Raw genomic sequence first — 20,962 nt, 5'->3', positions numbered from 1 at the left:
GGCGTCCCACAAAAAAAAAAAAAAAAAACAAGAAACAAAAAAACAATTGTAGTTCATAGTTCAAAGTGGGAGGACCGCGGCGCCGAGAAGGCTCGGATCGTAGGTATTCTGTAAACAACGTCGCAATTTTTGTGTAAATAAAAGAAAGAAGAACGCACAAGACATTTTTAAATGTGAGTAGTGTACTGTATATAATTTCTAACATATCGAAAACGTGTTTAGGCTTAGCATAGTGATGTATTGTATCTATGATTGACATTATTCGCTAGGCCTATCCGCCCGCCAGTTATTAATTACGCCTAGCTAGGCCTAGTGTACAGCGAGATTCCGATTGGCTGGCCTGCTGAGTGAGCAAGGCAGGCAGGCCTAGCTCTAGCTAGCTAAATTCGTCAATCGGCCTAGCCTATACAGTGCTAGTAGAGGCTTTCGTACTCATAGAACCTAGAGGCCCAGCCAGCCTAGTAGTAGCAGCAGCTAGTAGTGGGTTGAATGAAGCCTCAGCTCCAGCTAGGCTAGGCCTAGGCCTACTACAGTAGGCGTTAGTGGTAGAAAGAAGGAATGGATAGGCTAGATCATCACAACAAACGGAACAGGATTCCGGTTGGGGGCGGTAAAGGGACCCTGGGCCTGGCCCCTGTCAAGGAAAACCTGAACCCCTGTCAGTGTCACGGAAGTTATACGACAGTTTCGGCCGCGAAAAAGCTTGGCTGAAAACAAGTTTGGCCACGGAAAATTAATTATGGCAATTGGATTCATTGAAGAATCACTAATAATAAATATCCTACTGATATTTATAATATAAATATGCGCACTGACTTAAAAAGTAATAAAAATAGAAAGACTGGGAAAGGCAAACAACACGTTTTATTTCAATTCACCTACCAAGACCCAAGGGAGGCCTAGACCAGACTTAACAAGAAACAAGCGTAATTCCAAGTTAGTTTCCTCACTGGTAGTAACTGATACGATAAGCCTATTTATTTGTAAAGTGAAGATAGTGTATATTTTAATAATAAGACAAACAAAACATTTAATTTCTGATTTTCTGAATGTTTAATTCTCATGACCGAAATGAATGGCACTCTCAGGGAAGATTTCAGTTATTTTTGCTGGGGAATGCTTGCAGTCTGTAGAACAGTTAACAGACTTTCCATCCTTCAGAAGGCAAGGAGGGATCTTCTGCCCCTGTCGATCGACGACCTCCTGCCACGCAAACGTCAGACAAGGCACTCACACAGTAACTCTTATCAAACCATAACGGCCAACAAAGACTTTCTAATTCTCCTTCCTGCCAAGGACAGTGTCCAACAGGAAGAACTTACCCTACCCTATCACAACGATAAGCAACGAAAAATGCAAAACTAAAGCAACTAACCATCTCAAGCAATAAGAATTACTGTACACGCACACCTATCTTTCGACAGATACAGATACTGTTGAACGTATTTTTACAGTCTGAAAATGCCATTTCTGGACATACTGAACATAATACAGAAGTGCCTATTCTTAAAATTTTCTCCAAACATGTTGGGGAATTAGTGAACTACGACCTCTTTTTGGGAATATGAGACCCCCTGTAGGACGTCTTACTGAACTGAATCCTGTTTGCTATTAGCTATTTGGTTTTTATGTGTGCAATAATGACACTAAAGTTTTAGGCAAATAAAAAAACAACACAACAGCTGGTGCTACTCCCATGCCAACTGCATTTTATAGTATATAAGTAATGTCAATTAATGTTTATGAGTGCAGTAGTATAGATTATTATGATAAGGTAAAAAATGAATGATCTGTTCAATGAGGTGGAGATGAGATGAATGGAAATATTTTATTTTTCACCAAATAACGATGTTGTATCCCATTGTTAGAATAGGAGGAACCTTCATATAGTAGTATACAATGTTATATTATTGTCATTTGGTTGGTGGTTTATGTAGATAGTGGAGTTGCAGAATTAGTCCCATTGTCTACCAAGCAGTTTTTGTTTTCCTAATTATAGCTGAGCATTGGCTAAGTACAGTAGTAAAATACTTTCCTCTAGCTAGCAGTCGTGGACTTGGGTTCAAAGGCTAAGGTAAGGGTAAAGGTAGGGGAATAACCCATAACTTTCAGTGTCATTGTGCTGAATTGCGTATGGGCATGGTCAGTGACTACCTAGCCGCTGTAAAGAGGCGCTTATAGTAGCTACATGCTCGCATTATTCCACAGCAACAGGGGCTGAAATGAACCATAGCATCAGGGTAATCCCATACTCTTCCGAAAGATGCAAAGTGTTCTTTACAAGATTCTTTTATTGTCACTTTTAAATTCACAAGTAAAATTAGTTTTCCTGATGCTTATACAAATAATTAATATTATGATATTATGAGTCAGATCTGTACACTGGACCTCCATTTTCAGTCTTTGTACGAGAAAACGTGGTTCTATCAATCAAACCCTGAGCTAGTTAGCTGTAGTTAGCGGTGCCCCAGCCTTTACCCCTTGGTCACTCGACTCGCCAGTTCAAGACTGGCTGGGGAGATTTTTGTTTGGTCTATTGCTAAGCTCCACAATTATCTCTCACAGTAGAGTTCTGGCAGGTTTGAGAACCTTGTATCTATTTGTTTCTGTTACATGTTGTAGGTTATTGGAAGTTGAATTTTGTTGTGCGGTTGATGAAGGTCCCCAAGGGGCCAGCCCAAAATGTTCATTTTCCGACAAATTAATATCAACAAATAAAGTCTTAATATTAAATTATTTCATATTTTAAGTTGAATACAACCTTTCTGCAAATGCTTATCACATTTGCCTATTACCTTCCCTTTCTGCAACTTATCACACTTGTCTATTATCTTCAACATTACCATTGTAGGCATGTAACTTATTAATAGCTATGTTATACATCAATTAATAATTAAAGATTTTGTTTTACAATAAATGAAATTTTCAATTTATAGTGGTTTTTACTGGTTCACAATTATCAATTCTTACTGGTATGTGGCTTCTTCCTTATTTGTAGCTTACTGATAGCAAGTAGCTTGTATTTATACTGGATATGGGAGACTAGTTTGGATTCAAGATGGAGGACTTGTTAGAACTTCCAGCTGTGTTGACAGTAGCAACACTGGTGGTGTTGATTATTGTGTTGTTTGGTTGTGGACGGTGTTTCAGATTTTTGTTTCCGGTAAGATGTACTTAATGTGAATGCACTCATACACTGTATTTTTAATGCCTCATTTTATGCAATACCTTGATAAAGAGTGTCCTAATGTGAAAAACAAAAGGTTTATAAAATATATAAATGTATATTCAGTAGGCCTATGGTATTTTTCTTGGCTTTATGTTCCATAGCAGGAGCACAAACTGGTATGCTTCTTCAGTGCCGGTGCTATGGGTGGGTGGGGGTGTGGGTAGGTAGCATATCTACAATTCAAATCGATTAAATAAGCCTCTGAAACCCCTAAATTGTTATATTTCTTCCGGGGCTTGCCCCTGGACCACTTTTGAGACACTTTGAGCAACGTCTGACCACGCCCGCTTCAGCCCCGTTGGGCAAATCAAAATTTTCTTTGACAAAAACATGTGACATGTCTAAATATGGTCATGATGACATCACATCATGACTATATATAGGCACATCATTACTATATATGGGCATATAAGTTTTTTTGTCAAAGAAAATTTGATAGTGTGGACAGAGCTTTAGGCATGTCACATGTTTTTGTCAAATAAAATTTGATAGTCTGAACTGGGCATTACATTCATGAATCATACCAATGCTAACGTCTTATTTTGCTTATTCTATTCTATAGAAACCAGATGAACTAGGCATAGTCCATCAAGACGAGTCTGGAATTGAAAATAATGACAACTTTGGAGATTTCAGACCGCCATCTCAAAATACACCATACAACGATCCGGTAGATGTTGAGCCCTTGCCGGATGCTAGTCATCTACGTTTAGGTCAGCATGTCTCCAGCTTGTCACCGGCCCAGAGCGGTCCTTCTTTAGCGCAGGAAAATATTAAGTTCCTGAATGACCCCTCAATGCAGTTCCCACGTACACAGCTTAGTTATGTTGATGAGCTGGGAAATGGCTGGTTTGGAAAGGTATAGTAAATAATAATGTTGCAGTTATTACCCCCTTAGCGTTGCGGCGTTCCTACCAATCCTTTTACCACTATTCACAAGAATATTCATGTCGAGTTTTTAGACCTAAATGAGTATGAACTTGTGAACAGACACGATAAGAAGAAGACCCCTAACTTTTGAGTAATTTTCTTCTAAAATTATCCACTCATTGCTCTGTTATAACTCCTAGGTTACAAATATTTCATAATTCCAGAGGTTTAGAGAAACATTGTCCATGTTTAAGCCCTCTAGCTTTAAGACAAAGAGAGCAGCGTAGCAAAGGATAACAATGGACCTGCAGAGTCTAGCTACCACCAGTTTAACTGACTAAGCTAAGCTGTTTGTTGATTTTTTATGTCAATTAATTACTACCAAATATTCTGTCCTCAGAAGGGTTAAAACATTTTGTTAACAAAATTACTACAGTGTTTTTCAGACTTTATCCTCTCTCTCTCTCTAATTTGACAAGGTTTTGCAAGGTGAAGCGAGAAAAATACAAGTTGGAATCAAGAAAACCAAAGTAGTTGTGAAAGAACTCAAAGATACAGCCACAAGGGAGGAACAGATAAGGTTCCTCCGAGAAGTCCAGTCGCATAGGTAGGTATGAGCATCCTCAGCTTAAGCCTGTAATCTTCATTTACCTGTAAAACCACAATTCAATAAGGTCTTTTATCTCCAAATATATAAAAATGCAATTAAATAAAATAGCACCCAATTGCAGCTGAAATTATTTTATAACATAATTAAGTTCAAACAATCCTGTGAAAAGTGACAACATTGCATTCAATTATTACACTAACATATACCACAGTTTCTCAGACAATTTTGGGTGTAAGCCCATCTCTTACTTTACGTCTGATTTCATGTACTAGAACACGGGTTGCCAAAGTGCACATTCAGCCCGCAAAAATAAATTAAAAACCCTATGTGTGTGGCCTGTGAACCATCTTTGGCAAAAACCAATGATCTTTGAAAAGTAATAGTAGCAATGAGCATAATGTGGTATTAAAGCAGTCTATGAAGGTTTTTGGAAGCGCACTCGAAAATTAACGTTGGGGTGCGGCCCTCAGTATTAAATGAAAAATTTACTTTTCCCCCTCCCCAACCAATTTTTATGCCCACAACTGTACTAGAACTTTGCTGGACAAAAATATGATTGATATGAATAGATCAGCTACCCTAATACCAAAAAATATCAGAGTGACATGCAGTGTGCTTTTTGATTGGCTTTTCTATAAAGGTTTTCAATAACAGGATTTATAAATTCCCCCCACCCCCCCAAATTCGTGATAAATGGCGTTGGCAATCACCAGAGGAACTACAGTATGTACTTACAGTATTCAATTTAAAAAGAAGAAAAGATTAATATCAAATAAAATTATTAATTTAATGTTTATTATAATGATAAAATATAGTAAAATATAATTATTTATAATTATAAATAATTATATTTTACTTACAGCGCATACAGACTATTCTAGTCCCAAACATTATTACCATACCAATTATTGATAGTATTTCTTTGTACAGCATGTGACAATGCATAGATCTGTCATATTATATTGATGAAAATTAATTATTAAAAGGTAACTTATACATTAAGAATGAAATTCTGCATCCAAAGAGACCATTTTGTTTGTAAAAAGAATGCTGCGATATTTGCTATCATTGCTTGCATTATATGTATATGAACTAACAGGCATTATTTTCATATTGTTTATGTAAACCCACCTGCCTAAGAATGTCCTTTACCTCTAATATTAATTTGTATATAATTGCTTGTTACTCTGTTGACATCATATATTTTGAAAAGCTGCAAAATAAAAAAAAAATTACAATTTATCAACTTAACTTTACTTCTGCTATTAAAGATATACTGTCTGTGTACTGACCTATTAAGTGCTCCTTGAATATTCAATTTCTCAATAACTCTCTTGAACACAAAATAGGCAATTTGAATAGGGAAAGTTATTTTTTAGCTTTACATCACAGACAATATATCTTTAAAAGCAATATCCATTTTGTCAAAGTGATTATACTGCATAAACATTTTCTGGAAAAGTCATTATTTCCTATAAGTAATCTAACATTAGTTAAGTAAAATCATACCATGGAGGTATTGGTAAGACGAGGCACAAGTTTATTTACTTATTAACAACAAATACTCATGTTTTAAAAAAAAAAAAGACATTACGATCTAAATAATCTTACCGTTATCGTGCATTTAAAAATGCTTTTTGCGATAATACAAATAGAAGTTGTGCAATTGAAGCTCTCTTTTGATAATACATATATAAATGTAATCATGAATTATGCCAGTATACTAATTTATTTTTTGGTTAGTTTTTGTTTGCATTTTCTTTTTCCCTACATTTACATCTCTTTATTTTTTGCTCGATCTATCTCTGTGTTTCCTACCCTCTCTCCTTCTGCCCGGCTCATCTAACAGAGAATTGCGCCACCCTAATATGCTGAGTTTGCTTGGACAGTGCATTGATAGCATTCCGTTTCTACTAATCATGGAGCATGCACCGTTAGTAAGTATTCCATTCTTGAGTTTGTTGAGTTAAGCTGGGTACTCACTGCGGCCGATGGAATACTATAGAAAACGCAACTGCACGATGCACGCGCAACAGATCAATTTGAATGACGACCCATTAAGACAGCCACCAACAGAATCAGCAGGCAGCGTCGCGTCGTCTTGCGCTCAGAGGAATTGGAGTTAGATTCGTCTGCCGACGGTCTTATGACCGTCGTAAAACGCAGTGAGTGCCTGGCTTTAGTTCGCAGGAGCTATGATGATTATTACAGTGGATGATATATCAGTGGATATTTTGTACTTATCTGTGGACAGCTCCTACCATGGAAATTTATATTTAAATGTTTCATATCAGGGACAATTTATCAGTGGACGGTTAGTACTGTAGATGATAAGTACTACAGATGATTTATCCATGGACTTGATTTGATTTTGTTCCAATAAACATACATACAGATAAAATACATTCATATAATTAGTTCATTGGACAATTTATCCGAGGATAATCCAGAATTATTATTATTATTATTATTATTATTATTATACTGTAGATGGTTTATCCATGCGTGATTAGTGCCATGAACAATTTTTTAACTGTGGACAATTGATACCATAAACAATTTGTACTGTTAATGTTGTACAATGAATTCATACCAAACAAATGGACCTTTCTGGAGTGCCAATGACCAATCACAACAGCAGAAATGCCCATTGTACTACAGATGGTTAAAAATCTTAACTCTCTTGCCATCACCGAATAATCTCCCAACCTAGACATAAAATTTCCAGCATTCACAAATGAAAAGAATATGGCAGGGTTTCCAAATTGGGAGAAACGGCTACCAGGAGGTCCCATTAAAGTAACTTTCTTTACACTTCTAATTATATTTTGCTGCATGTGGGGATACACATGGCCCACTGATTTCAGGAAAACAATTGGTAGTACCGTAGTAAAATCATGCAAGAATTACAAATTTGCGCGATATCGGTACTTTCTGATTGCTTACTTGATTCCGGAAAGCTGTGCCAATTTCCGGGAGATTTCTGCAACTCGCAGGAGAATTGGGGCCCCTGATATACATTTTTTCACTTGACTGAAAACTAAAATTTGTTCTGATTCTACCAATTCCAGGGTGATCTCAAGAGTTATTTGATGAAACACAGGGAAGAAATGCAGTCGATGGCCCTCAGAGATGTTCAATTGAAGTTGGCTTGTGACTTGGCTAGTGGCCTAACATTACTGCATCAAGCTGGATTTGTGCACATGTAAGGAACTCTTCATTGAGCTAACCCAGTAAACTGGTGCCCAGCTACTCTTGTCTGTCCACAATATGAGTTGAATGGACCAGTACACCTGGGTATTCCCCTTCTCATCTCAAAAGATGCACTGGGTTCTTTAAAGTGCACTTGATTCAATTGTGTACACTTGGTAAGGTTTGTAGACCTTATCCAAGAAGACTTGTTCCACCACCAGAACCATAGGCAAGCATGCCGCTTGAATCAACAATTATATTATGGCTGCAGTACAAGTTTATAAAATGTTTAAGATTGAATGTGTTTTCCTCTATGTTTATCTAGACCAAACCTTATATTCCATACACTGGTGTACAATAAAACTTAAATATTAAAGGAACGCTAATACAGAATTAATTGAATACATGCAATAAAGTAACAGTTAAGTTATGGAGTACTAATTGTGTTATCATAATATTGAAATTTATACATGTTTTCCAGGGATTTTGCTGCAAGAAACTGCCTTCTGGCCAGTGTAGATTCACTTAAAATTGGAGATTATGGGCTATCACAAGAAAAGTATAAAGTAAGTTTGCAATCAATCATTCAATCAATCATGGAATCTTTTTATTAAAATTTTTTAGGCACCATGGCCAAGTATAGACAATAAAAAATTATTTACTGGACCGGTCAGTGGAGAACGCAATGCCAAAATGTGCGCGGAATGGATTGTTTTTAATTGCAAACTTTTCAGACTGCCACCTACAATCAGGAGGCGGCATCGTGTCGTCTAATTTCTCACAGGCAGCGGAGTTGGATTTCTCGGCCACCGGTCGTACGACTGTCGGATAACGCATAGAGTTTCCGGGTATAAGTCTTTGTTACAAGTCTTATTGAATGGAGTTTTTTTTGGAAAAAAAAAAATCATGTTATTCGAGACCCTGAGCTTGAAAGGCCAGCATCTTAATCTTTAAGCTAACACTCCACTCAAAATGTTTACGGTAATTACAGTTATTAATGTAAAATATTGTTTTATTATAGGGAGATTACTACCGTTTACCATCAACCAACCAGATAGTACCAATTCGTTGGCTACCTCCAGATGGCTTTGAGGTGAATGGTCCTATAGTGAAACCTAAAGCTATTACCAAAGAAAGCAATGTATGGTAAGGGTATTTGTTATTTAAGAGACAAAATTTACTTGTGTCCCAATTATTGGAGTTTCACAAGTCATAGCGTTGAAGCATTGTCAGTTGAGGTGAAAAATTGTGATAAAAGTGCTACCAACTCATATGTTAAAGAAGTAACACTTTCACTATAAAGTAAATAATATATTGTAGAAGTGGTTTGGTGCAGTGGAAACGGTTTGGTTTCCCAAACTTGAAGTCGATGTTTCAATCCCTCGCTGTCCATTTCACTTGTGTCCTTGAGCAAGGCGCTTAATTTGCGTTGCTTCCCTCCACTTAGGAGTATTAAGTGTGTTCCTTGTAGGATTAGAATGCCAGATGCACTGATTAGCTGCTGCAACTGAGTTTGTGTTCCGTAGGTGCTTAATCCAATGCCTGGGGTAATGGTAATGTGAAGCACATAGAGGTCTCATCCTAATGTGCTATATGAAGTCCTGTCCAGACTATCAAATTTTATTTGACAAAAACATGTGACATGCCTAAATATGGTCATAATGACATCACATCATGACCATATATAGGCACATTATGACTATATATGGACATACAACAGTTTTTTTGTCAAAGAAAATTTGATAGTCTGGATAGAGCTTAAGGCCTAGTTCAGACTAGGTAGATAAACCTGGCTCAACTCACCGGGTTTATCCACCTGCCAGTCTGAACTGGGTGGCTTATCTCAAGCCGGGCTGTGTTCCTATAGTAACTAGGCCTGACGCGCCACCGTGTTTAACTTTTCTAAGCCGGGCTTTAATCGTTGAGGGGGGTCTTGCATTGACTTCCGAGTAACAAAATGATCAATCAGCATTCAATTACGTACGCTGTGAGTGAGCGTACGTTTCGCGAGAGAAATGTTTTGAAACACGTTTCCTGGTTACGGTTCATTATTATGCAAGTTCTCGTCTGGCTAAACCTGCTAGTCTGAACGCCTGGCTAAGTTAGGTTTGGTTTAACGTTGAGCCAGGCTAAACTCAAGCCTGGCTTATTTCCAAGTCTGAATGTAGCCTAAGTCTACCATTAGGCAAGACTTCTTTTATACCTTGTTTTGCAAACTAACTGGCCGCAAATAGTAAAAATATAAGTTTTGCTGTATTTTTGTTTCACCCTCCGCTGCTTTGAAATCTCTAAAGATAAGATATGTATATTTCTTCCTATTTACGTAAATTTAAAGAATTTAAGCATCACATTATAACACTGTTTAGATTTACTAATAAAATTTTATTTTTATTTTCTCCTCCGTCTGGATGGATGTTTTTAGCAAAACTATTTGCTAAATAAGAAAACAAAACTTTATTTAAATTTTTTTCCTGTTCTGTTCTGATGACCTTCAAAAAAGTTTCTCAAAACAAGAAATAAAAAAAAATCTTGCCTTATAATTGTTATAATGACCAGTTATGATGCCAATTGTTAGAGACTGCTGTATTATGCGCCTTATAAATCCATTGATTGATTGATTGATTGATTGATAATCAACATTCTATCAGGTCATTTGGTGTTGTGCTTTGGGAACTGTCAACAGGAGCGCTTCTGCCATACAGCAATTGCAACGATGAAGAAGTTGTCAGAGATGTCATTATCCAACAACATACAAAAATAGAACCACCACAACTACAAGTGAAGTACATTGGAAGATGGTATGTAAACACTTTATGTGCAACATAGACAAAACCTACCTTTTAGGACACTCCAAATTATGACTTACACTGTCTTACTGCTGCCTCTGACTAATGTACTTAACACATTTCATCAAAGGTGAATTAAACATGTCTAAAAAAAGCTTACTAGCAGACAATGTGTCATAAAACATTAAACATCTTATAGTGCATTCACAGCTTGTGTTATGTTCATCCAGTACTATTGTAAATATTCATGATGTATTTAAGTATGTGCTCAATATATTTGAATATTCATGTTCATGTTTTATTTACATATTCTATATTCTGACATTGCAGGTGGGAGATTATGCAACTTTGTTGGCAGTCTCATGAAAAGTCTCCCACAATGCAACATATTTTGGAGCTGTTGACTCACCTGAAGTCACATAAGGACAAAAGTGATCGTGAAGAGTTTCAAGAGAAGTGGGACTCCCTGAAGAGCTCGGATTCAGCTGCTTTAAATGGATCAGTACTTGCCACTCATCCTGCATCTTCAGGACACTCTCAAGACTCCAGTTTAGGGCAACTTCTGCAAACTTCTGAAGGGGTGACATTAACATCTGCCAGTGCCACTACCTCAGATACAGATGTTGTAGGGATTATGATGCATCCTGCTCTTACAAATCCTTTGACATCATCCATAGTCACTGTTGAACATCATGCTCCTTTGATGTCTCCAGGTGTGCAGGCAGCAGTTTCTACTGCCAGTGACTCATCTTCTACCTTTACTGCCGAGAATACAACGTTGATTGATGTCAATACTTCAAATGAACAGATCCTTCAAACACCAGAAAGCAATGATCTTTTAAATTCTTATTCTAATGATATTCAAGTATCAGCAGATCTGTTGAAGACTCCTCCTAACACCCCAATTGAAGAAGGTTTCCTTAGTAGGGCATCAGACTCTGAAAATCTGCAGAGCAGTGCAGCTGCTCAAATTTTGAGTGAGGGCTTAGAGACTCTAGATGCTAGAGCAGGTCATGTAGGACTTCCACAATCACCTGAACACATTGATTCTCTGGCAACTATTCAACAGCTTAATAATGTAATGGCAACCAATTTTACTTCTTTAAGCCCTATGGTGACAACGGTTAATGGTGCAACCTCACCAGCTGGTGTAAGTTCACCGGCTGGTGCTGGTGATGTCAAAGTTCTAGAAATTAACATTGGTGATGATGGCAGGTTAATAAATGGTACTGAAGGCAAACCAGTGAAAGAAGGGGAAGAAAATGGAAAACTGCTGCAAGATGATGCGTCAGAAGTGTTCTTGCATGATGGCCGCCCAAGAAAAAGTTCTTTACGATATTCATCCAATAAGGTAGGTTCAATTTAAAGAACATTCCCATATCATCAACATTCTAATATAATATTTTAATATACCTTTTTTTATGTTAGGAATAACCTTACAGTATAAATACTTTATTTAACAAAAGCATATGTGTTATAGCATGGTGATACTCGACCTAAAATCTCTGGGTCTTGGGTTCACTATCAGAATTTGACTGGTGATAATCTATCTTCTAATATGAATATTTTCCATTCAAAATTGTTTTCTTTTTCTTTTCTTTATTTTAAATATACTTGTTAGCTTACAAAATATATTATGATTTACTTTAAGCTCTGTGCACACTGTCAACTTTTATGTGACAAATATTTGTCACATAAAAATTGAAAGTGTGGACACAACTTAATAACACTGGTAAATATATTCAGCACCTTAGTGCTTCATAATAACAAACAGCAATTAGGAACTAACTCTACCTTGCTTGATTTTGTGCAATTTCTGAGAAATCTTTAGTTTGGAAATTGATATGTGCTCTTTAAATTAATAAATTCTATCATGTTTTCCTCTTTCTGACTCTCCCAATTTTGAATCAAAGGATTATCGTTTAGTTTACCTTGATGAATCTTTTGATACTGAGGTATGTACCTAACACTATAACATCACAATTTTATCAATAATGGAATGCATCAATTTTATATAGCTACAGAGGTCACCTTTGAACCAGGAAGTATTTATTCATGAATTGAAGTGTATAGTCCTAGAATGCTCTCTGTGCTTGCCCACTCATAGTGTCCTCTTTGTTTTTTTTTCTCCAGGTGTTTCCTTTTCTTCCAATTCTTCAGACATTTGTTGATCATTGATAATTAATTAGACAGCATAAGTTCAAAGTTCAAGTGTTGTGTCTGATGTAAAGTTTCTTTTAGTAGAACTTACCTCTCGAAAAAGCAACCAGATCACCTTGTTAAGTGTACCTCAATCCATATTTCACGCCTGATTTGTTTGAATAATTGTACAAATATCATAAGGATTTTACAAGAGGATATTACAGTACTTCTCTGAATAAACCCTTCCTATATAACTAAATTTTATATTCCTCTTAAAAATGGAACCCCCTAAAGAATAATGGAACTTTCCACACTTGTGCATGTTTTTTTTTTTTTAATGCAAACTACTATTACATGCTAATTTGCTAATATATAAAATAAATTCCCTTTTTTAATGTTAAATAATAATATTCTCTTTTACTTCTTTTCTAGACTACAAAACTATTGAAAAAGTAGTATTCTGTAATATAAAATTGTATTGATATAATAAGTTGTATAATTTGAATATATAACCAATTGGTTTCGCAATAATATAATACCTAATCTCATTATCATATTGGACATTCAATTTTTTTTTAGCATGTAGTGTATTATTAATCAAATAATCCCAGTACTTTATATCAATAATAATTGATGATGATAATAATATTTAGAATAATTTCCAAGTGCCTTGCACATAATGCACAGCATGGGGATTAACCTCTGACCTCAAGATTGAAAGGCAGAAACGCAACCGCTATGCCAAACTGCTCTTTTCAATCTCAGAGGAATGTGCTTAGGCCTAGTCCTGCATGAGTACTCATCATTGAATGATTTCATGATCATGGAATCCCTTCTTCCAAGAATTCGCTTCCCCTTGGCTCCTCTCACTCCTTGGGATTCTTGATTAAACCCAAATATATATTACTGTAATACAGCAACTAAAACATTGTTGTAGATGGTACTGTAGGTTGGATTGAGATTGAGTGAATGGTTTCAGTGAATGGGGTCAGTAGTTCCCCTGTCTAACAAGCATGGACCCCAATCAACGAATATCACTTTCAAACTAAAATATTACTTTGCTGATGCAACAAAAATTATAGCGATTGATTGACCAATTGCCTAATATTGTGGTCTAAAGCCACAGTTTTTATTCTTTTTAAAAGTTTTTATTTTCCTTTAATAAGAATCTTCTTTAAAATCATAAACATTACTGTTGGTGTTTTTGTCTGCATGATAATTGATAATAATGATGGTGGTGGTATTAAAGTGATTTCTTAACCTTCAGTATATGGCCTGAGTTGTGCCATACTAAACTAGCATCTCTGCAGTTAAACCTTTTTCATCATAGAACAAGTAGTTATCTATGATCAGTACTTTCTTGAGCATTGGAAGCATAATTAACTTTATAGCATGATGGGTGAACTTAATGGTGGTGGTACTATGTGATAAATTATGATTGATTTTATTTGATATAATTTTTAGACGTGATCAAGAGTTGCCAGTAGCAACATATCGTTTCTTCTTCCGTTAATGTACAAACTACTGTATCAACTATGGATGCATAATTCAAGCTAACTGTTATAGGTTACCTTGTCGCTCAACTGCGGATAACATTTATTATAATCAAGCTAAATGCTTTCTCTGTTATAGGTGAATTCGTCACTCAAAATGTACAGTATTTGCTAGTATACTAGCATCCATGTTTGCTTAATGTTGATGTGTTATATTTTGGCTGTACTGTATGGTTTCAAATGATGTTCTTTGGCAGCTTGGTGGTCTTAAGCCATGTCTTTTGGCAACTGGGTAGTAGTAAGCCATGCTCTTTTGGCAACTGGGTGGTCGTAAGCCATGCTGTTAATAGTTTGCTTCAGGACTGTTGTCGGCTTTGGCATGCTATGATCATTGGCACCAGGAATGCTGCTGGCTTTTGCAACTCTGTGGCCTTAAGTAACGCTCTGGTCTCTAGTTTTGTAACAATTGTATTATTTTTGGAATCTAAAGTGTGTTTAAAATCAAATATATCCGAACCAAAGCATGTTGCAGGCTTTCTTTTTTCAAAAAATTCATTTTATTTTCTAAACATAGGCCTCCTACAGTATATGTGATTTATTTTATTTATTTATTTTATTCATTTGGCATGATGGCTCAGGAGTCACAAAAGCGGAAATCCACGGTCGCCTGAAAGACGTGCGGCTCCCAAGATAGATTGCTATATGGCTGGCCAACTGGTGTTTGTGTCATGTCACGTATACCTCCCAAATCAAACAATATATATGTCTTTCAGTTACCAACTGCTTTTACCACTTATGCCTATTGCTTCCAGAAACAAAAATACCACAATATGGCATAACGTTACCCATAAAAACAATGTTTGCCAATTACTTTTTAGTAAAAAGAACAGAATTCTGGTTTTTGGGCCTACAAGACATTAATTATTTAATCTTGATTGATGTTAATTAACAATATTTGTAATAGTATAGGTGCATGATAATTGTATAATATAGTATTGCTAGTCACTGATTACCAACTCAAGGAATGGTTAAATAAAATAATATTATTAATAATAATAATAATAATAATAATAATAAGAATAATAGTGTCGGATGAATTATAAATATTTATATAATTTTTATTTTATTTGAGTACCGGTACATGACATGGCAGTAGAGTTAGACAGCTAACATCTGTGTAGTTAAATCGAACCCATGATATAATATTTTAATTTGTTATTTACTATAATTTAATACAATAATCCACTATTAAAACTAACATATTGCTTGATTGTGCATGATAATATATGTACTGTAACACATGTATATAGCATCATGCTAGGAACCTGACACACACCTGCATCACGCTTGCAGCTACCCCTGGACACAGACTCTTGAATACCGCAGCCATGTCTCATTGGCTCTGACCAATTGCTTAGCGTTAACCAATAGATGTGCCTCCAGACCTTATATGAAGCTACAGTATTGTTCTTGTGTTCTGGATAATATCTAATATGTTGGACCACCTGCATGCAGAATTTGAACACATGTGAGCACCTGCATTTTGGACACAGGCTTCAGGACAAAGAAACATGGGCATTCATTGGACAATTTTTTCTTAATTAACTGACAACCAGCATTTAGTTACATGTGTATAGCCACCTATGGCAGTGTGCCCTGAATATCTGCAGTGATTTCTGAACACAGAGTCTATGAACCATTCTGTAGTCATGTGTGCTGTATGCAAATTATTTTATTAGGTATGATCACTGCTATTATGAGAAGGTCTATATCACCTGTTATAAATCAACCTAGAGTTTAAAATTTGGACGACGAATTTGGACACCTGCATACACTTTGTATTTTTTGCAGTGTACACATCTTTGTAGGTTTTTTAAAAAAGGACACTTTTGTAAATGCTTGCATTTCCTGAGCATTTCCAGTTATGAAATTTGCTTGACGGAGATTCAGCTAATAAACATTTAAGATTTTGCAGTCTTTATTGTATTCCTTCCCCACCCACCTTTTCTTCTGGGAATGCAATGCATTTGACATTTAAAAGGATTTTTAATTACAGGTAATTTTAAAGAAAGTAATGCAAGTTAAATAGCATGATTATTTATATGAGTGACTGACTAAATGGCATATTGGTCAACTGACTGATCAGCTGACTGACTGATTGGCTGGCCAACCAACCAAGCGGCCAGCCAGCTGACAGACTGACTGGTTGGCTGACAGTAAGATTCTGACCAACTGATTAGTTGGCTGACTAGCTAACTGATTGTACGGACGACTGACTGATTGCTTGCATGACTGAGTAACTGACTGATTCGTTGGATGACTGATTAACTGGTTGTTTGACTGACTGATTGTATATTTGGTTGGTTGGTTGGATGACTGATCTCCTGGTTGATCGGTTGGCTGACTGATTGGCTCTGACTGACTAATTAATTTATCAATTGTCTGATTGGCTGACTGACTTGTCAACTGACAGACTAACTGATCGACTGACTGAACAATGGTTCACAAGTTTTGCTGATAATTTTTTTCCCTTTTAGTTAATTATATTCCTTATTGCCGAAAAATATTAAAATTTTCTTTCTGCCAATCATCTACCATAGACAATAGAAGATGGTACTACCAAGTCAGTGAAATTTGAAGATGACCCTTCACTGACTTCTGTCTACAACTATCCAACGGAACCTACCTCACCAATCAACTCCTCTTTCACTGATGAATTTTCCATTGCTGTTGCTTCTACTATCAAATATCCGGAAACGGAGGAGGTCACAGAGACTGCAGTAAGGCCAGATGGCATAGAGATGTTGAATCCACAAGGAAAAGCAGATGAATTGTCATCAGAAGGTGTGCAAGGAGTAAAGAAAGATGTAGATGATGGGATGAAGGTAGAGGGAAGTGTGTCAAATGAACGATTATCTGATAGTGGCGACACTAATGGTGCTGATAATTTAATGGTTAGTTGACTGTTGTGATCTAATGTAATGTGAGATTTATCTAGCACTTTATATACTGAAACGGTCTCAAAGCGCTCGAGGTGTGGACTAGCTGTTACAACAACTTTCTTCTCCTCTAAGGATCTTGTGTCTGAGCTACCCGGTATACTGTTACCAGCTAATCTTGTCTGTCCACAACAGGGGATGAATGGATCAGTGCAACAAGCTAACCACCTACTCATCTCTTAAGGTTTACTGGGTTCTTTAAAATACACATGAGCCAAATTGTGTACACTGGGCCTAGGGTTTATAGTCCTTATGCGAGAAGACTTGTTCCAAAACCAGAACCATGGGCGAGCGTGCTGTTTGAACCAGCGCCAATAGTATGGCTGTACTTAGCGGCGCCCCTGCCTTATCCACTTGGCCATCCAACTGTTGATAAACATAAGAATTTAAAGGTGGTTGATAAGATACATTTAATGTATGCTGTCCCTATTAGCAAATATTGTTCGTATAACCATTATTTTTTTCATTATTGTTTTATGTTTGAAACCCTTAAATTAAATTTTTTTTTTTTTTTGTCACAGCCTCAGATGATTTGATGGTGTCTGAAATCTAAAGCCAATAAAAAGAAGCCTTTTTGCCAATGAAAAATTGTCTAATATATTATGGTAAGCATTAAACACTCACGGTAAGCATTAAACATTGACATGCCTCACAGTGATGTCAAATCATCTCGAATTACTCGTTGTGACAGATCTAAACTTGCTTGTATAAACCTCTAAACATTAAAAATAATATAAACTTGATTAATAATAGTACTGAAGATGAAAAAATAATTAAATTATATTCATTATTGCAAGATAAGTTATGATATTTGTGTAAATGCCATAGAATTAAGCTATGGGGCATTTTTTGTTACTATTATATTAATATTATTAACATTGTTTTCTTTATTGGGGAGAAATTGGTGAATGGTAGAGACAGTTCTTAAAATTGACTGTTTACTTTGTAAAATGTAATTACAGAAATAATAATTCAGAAATGATAATAATTTATGAAATAATAGTAAAATTTGAGTACATAAAAAATGAACTTCTTTAATATTATTAAGAGCAATTATATAAATAACAATAAATTATATGGTACACTTATAAATAATTGATGAAAAGTACTATGAATTTTTTTAAATACAGCCTTCAGTTTCAATGAAAAATGTAATAATTCTGTTTTTTATACCTTGATGATTTTTGGAGATGGCTATTCAAATTTCTAGACAAATTCTTGTTAGATTTACCTTGCAATGATTCCCTCCATGAAACTGTTAATAGAATGTTGTTTTTTTGAGTGTCCATAGATTATGTGTCCTAAGTGTTGATAGAATGTTCATTTTCTGAGTTTCAATAGAATGATCCTATTTTAAGCCTCATCAGTTTTCTGAGTGTAAATATAATGCTCATCTATTGATTTTCAATAGAAACATGTTGAAAAGATAATGAACCTTTTAACCCACCAATTTTTAACCTTTGTCACTAGTGGCATTTTTTTTATATTGTATGAAAAATTATATAAAATACTACCATTATTTCTGTGTGTAAATTATATTTAATTTTTTTCCAGTCTGCTTTTATATTAAAATTATTATTAGGTTGATTATTATGACTTAACCTTGAGTGGCACTTTGCATACTATGAAAAGCATGAAGACTGCTTTCAAACTTGTGCTGAAGCCAGACCTGATTCAAGCCTAGAGTGAATTTCATGTCTGGTGTGAACATGTTGATTGTCTGCTCCAAGTCTTTTAATCTCAGTTGACTTCTGCCATCGGAAACCTTGAAGCCGGACTACGGCAGGAGAATACCCAAAATTGTATTATTTTTTTCGCTAGCTCTGTGATTGGTTACTTTTTGACAAGCGGTAGAAATATGTCGATCTGTCCTTTATATATTATTTGGTTTTATCTTATCGTAATATTATATGTATTGTGGTTGGTAAAGGGTTTACAGATTAGCTAGGGGTTTTATTTTTTGTTATTGATGTGTAATTTGGTATATAAAATAAAATGTATATTTTGGATAAATTGGTGTGATTGTATCGGTCAGAAAACATGATTAGGTAGTGGGTTATCATAAGTAGTGTAGATATCTCTTATTTTTATCTTTTATAATGTTTTATGTATTGTATTTTGATAACACATGTTGATATAAACTGATGTATTATATTGAAATTTGATTTGAAATATTTTCACCCAGTCATCAAATTCTCCCATGAAAACAAAAAATGTTGCCATTTCAGCACATTCTCTGGGCAATACTAATCTTGAGGTTTGCTGCACTGTACATAGAGTTAAATAATTTTGTTTTCGTGTAAAGGAATATTTTTTTGCCAATTCATAATAGAATTATGAAAGAATGGTTAAAAAAAAAAATTAGGAGCTCAAGCTATAGGTGCAGATCTATAGAAATATCTGGGTAGGGGACATGGGACATGCAGGTATGAGGGGTGGTGTTTGGGATTTTGTTTAGAAATGCTTGAACATATACACTAGTACATGGAGTTCTTATCAAAAATTATTAATACTGTACCATACTCTACTTCTGCAAATGTCCCTTTCACAGACTCAAAAACTCACAAACTTTTGAGTTCTACATCTGTAGAATTGAGCCCTCTTGGATTTCACTTGTCTGCCATATGACGTTACTAGTTGTTAGCTAAGCAGGGTTAAAACCAGGGATTTCCCCTTACTTAGCCAAACCTTGGCCTAGATATATTTTAGGTCTATTATGAGATAATTATTTGTACTAATGAATACAACATATGATGAAGTATGAAAGCAAAGAGTAATTGTGGGAGTTGAGGTGGTTGAATATTTTGGTAGTGATATACTGTATGTTCTAATTGAAGTTTGATAATTCTGAAAAAAAAAAAAAAATTGCCAGTGTCAGTAAAACATTGCAATGAATTTATTAAAAATAATCTGCTTAATACCATGTTCACTGCTGTGGGGAAGGGTGGGGATTTAATGAATTCTATTGTGATAGAGATATCTGCCTCCACCCTGCCAACTTAATCTATAGTAAACTTGGCCCCAAAGCAGTGAATTCACTGTTTCACTTCTTAGTAAATTTGGTCTGTGACACAAGTATCTTGAGGGACATTATGTGCAGAAAAAAAATATATGAAAGGTTGGTTCAACTTGATAGAACTTGATGCTTTGACCCATCATTTTAAAGCTTACAATGTGGAGAATAAGAATATACTGTATTAAAATATCAATTTTTATTTTTCCACCAATGCTGGTTTTGGGATAGCAAACCTCATATAGAATAGTTTTGTTGGTAGCTTAAATACAGTATAGAATATGTATAATAATTTCTATTAAACTTGGTATGTTTCAACCGTTGATAAACTGTAGAGGGTGTCCTACAGCATTATTTAGTATCAAAAAACTTGATAAAAAATTAATTACTTGATCAGTGCTTTCATTTATGAAATATCCTACTCGGAATGTTATTTATGATAATTAATTTGATGTGTTATATTATCAAATATTGATATAATCAGAAGATGCAATAGTGTGAAAAGATATATATTCATAGGAAATAAAAAAAAAGGATATTAGATGATGTCATTGTATAAATTATATTTGCACCAGTGTTTGGTTTTATGCTTATTGCATGTAATCAGTGGCGGCTCCAGGATATATTT

The 20,962-nt window shown here is 35.4% G+C and overlaps 1 protein-coding gene across 4 annotated transcripts; it reads left to right on the top strand.

The window, feature by feature from the left end:
- Positions 1-32: 32 nt before the first annotated feature.
- LOC117118076 (serine/threonine-protein kinase LMTK2-like) lies at positions 33-20,875 on the top strand. 4 transcript variants are annotated; one of them, XR_004446996.1, is made up of 13 exons: positions 33-173; positions 2,999-3,163; positions 3,792-4,088; positions 4,579-4,706; positions 6,559-6,646; positions 7,781-7,914; positions 8,383-8,467; positions 8,923-9,047; positions 10,550-10,699; positions 11,018-12,038; positions 12,601-12,642; positions 13,262-16,378; positions 16,923-17,059. XR_004446996.1 is itself a non-coding variant. In XM_033262568.1 (13 exons), the coding sequence occupies exons 2-13, from the start codon at positions 3,059-3,061 to the stop codon at positions 17,855-17,857; spliced, it is 2,544 nt and encodes an 847-aa protein (XP_033118459.1). In that variant the 5' UTR covers positions 33-173; positions 2,999-3,058; the 3' UTR covers positions 17,858-20,875. The 4 variants fall into 4 exon arrangements, 3 of the variants coding, with proteins under 3 accessions (XP_033118459.1, XP_033118460.1, XP_033118461.1); XM_033262568.1 differs by lacking the exon at positions 13,262-16,378 and adding an exon at positions 17,843-20,875 and having other exon boundaries at positions 16,923-17,276; XM_033262569.1 differs by lacking the exons at positions 12,601-12,642; positions 13,262-16,378 and adding an exon at positions 17,843-20,875 and having other exon boundaries at positions 16,923-17,276.
- The last annotated feature ends 87 nt before the right edge of the window (positions 20,876-20,962 follow it).

The sequence above is a fragment of the Anneissia japonica genome, unplaced genomic scaffold, assembly GCF_011630105.1.
Source record: "Anneissia japonica isolate Jap-2015-1 unplaced genomic scaffold, ASM1163010v1 scaffold287634_len692169_cov176, whole genome shotgun sequence".
Classification (NCBI taxonomy): Eukaryota; Metazoa; Echinodermata; class Crinoidea; order Comatulida; family Comatulidae; genus Anneissia; species Anneissia japonica.
This window is presented reverse-complemented; position numbering and strand designations above follow the sequence as displayed.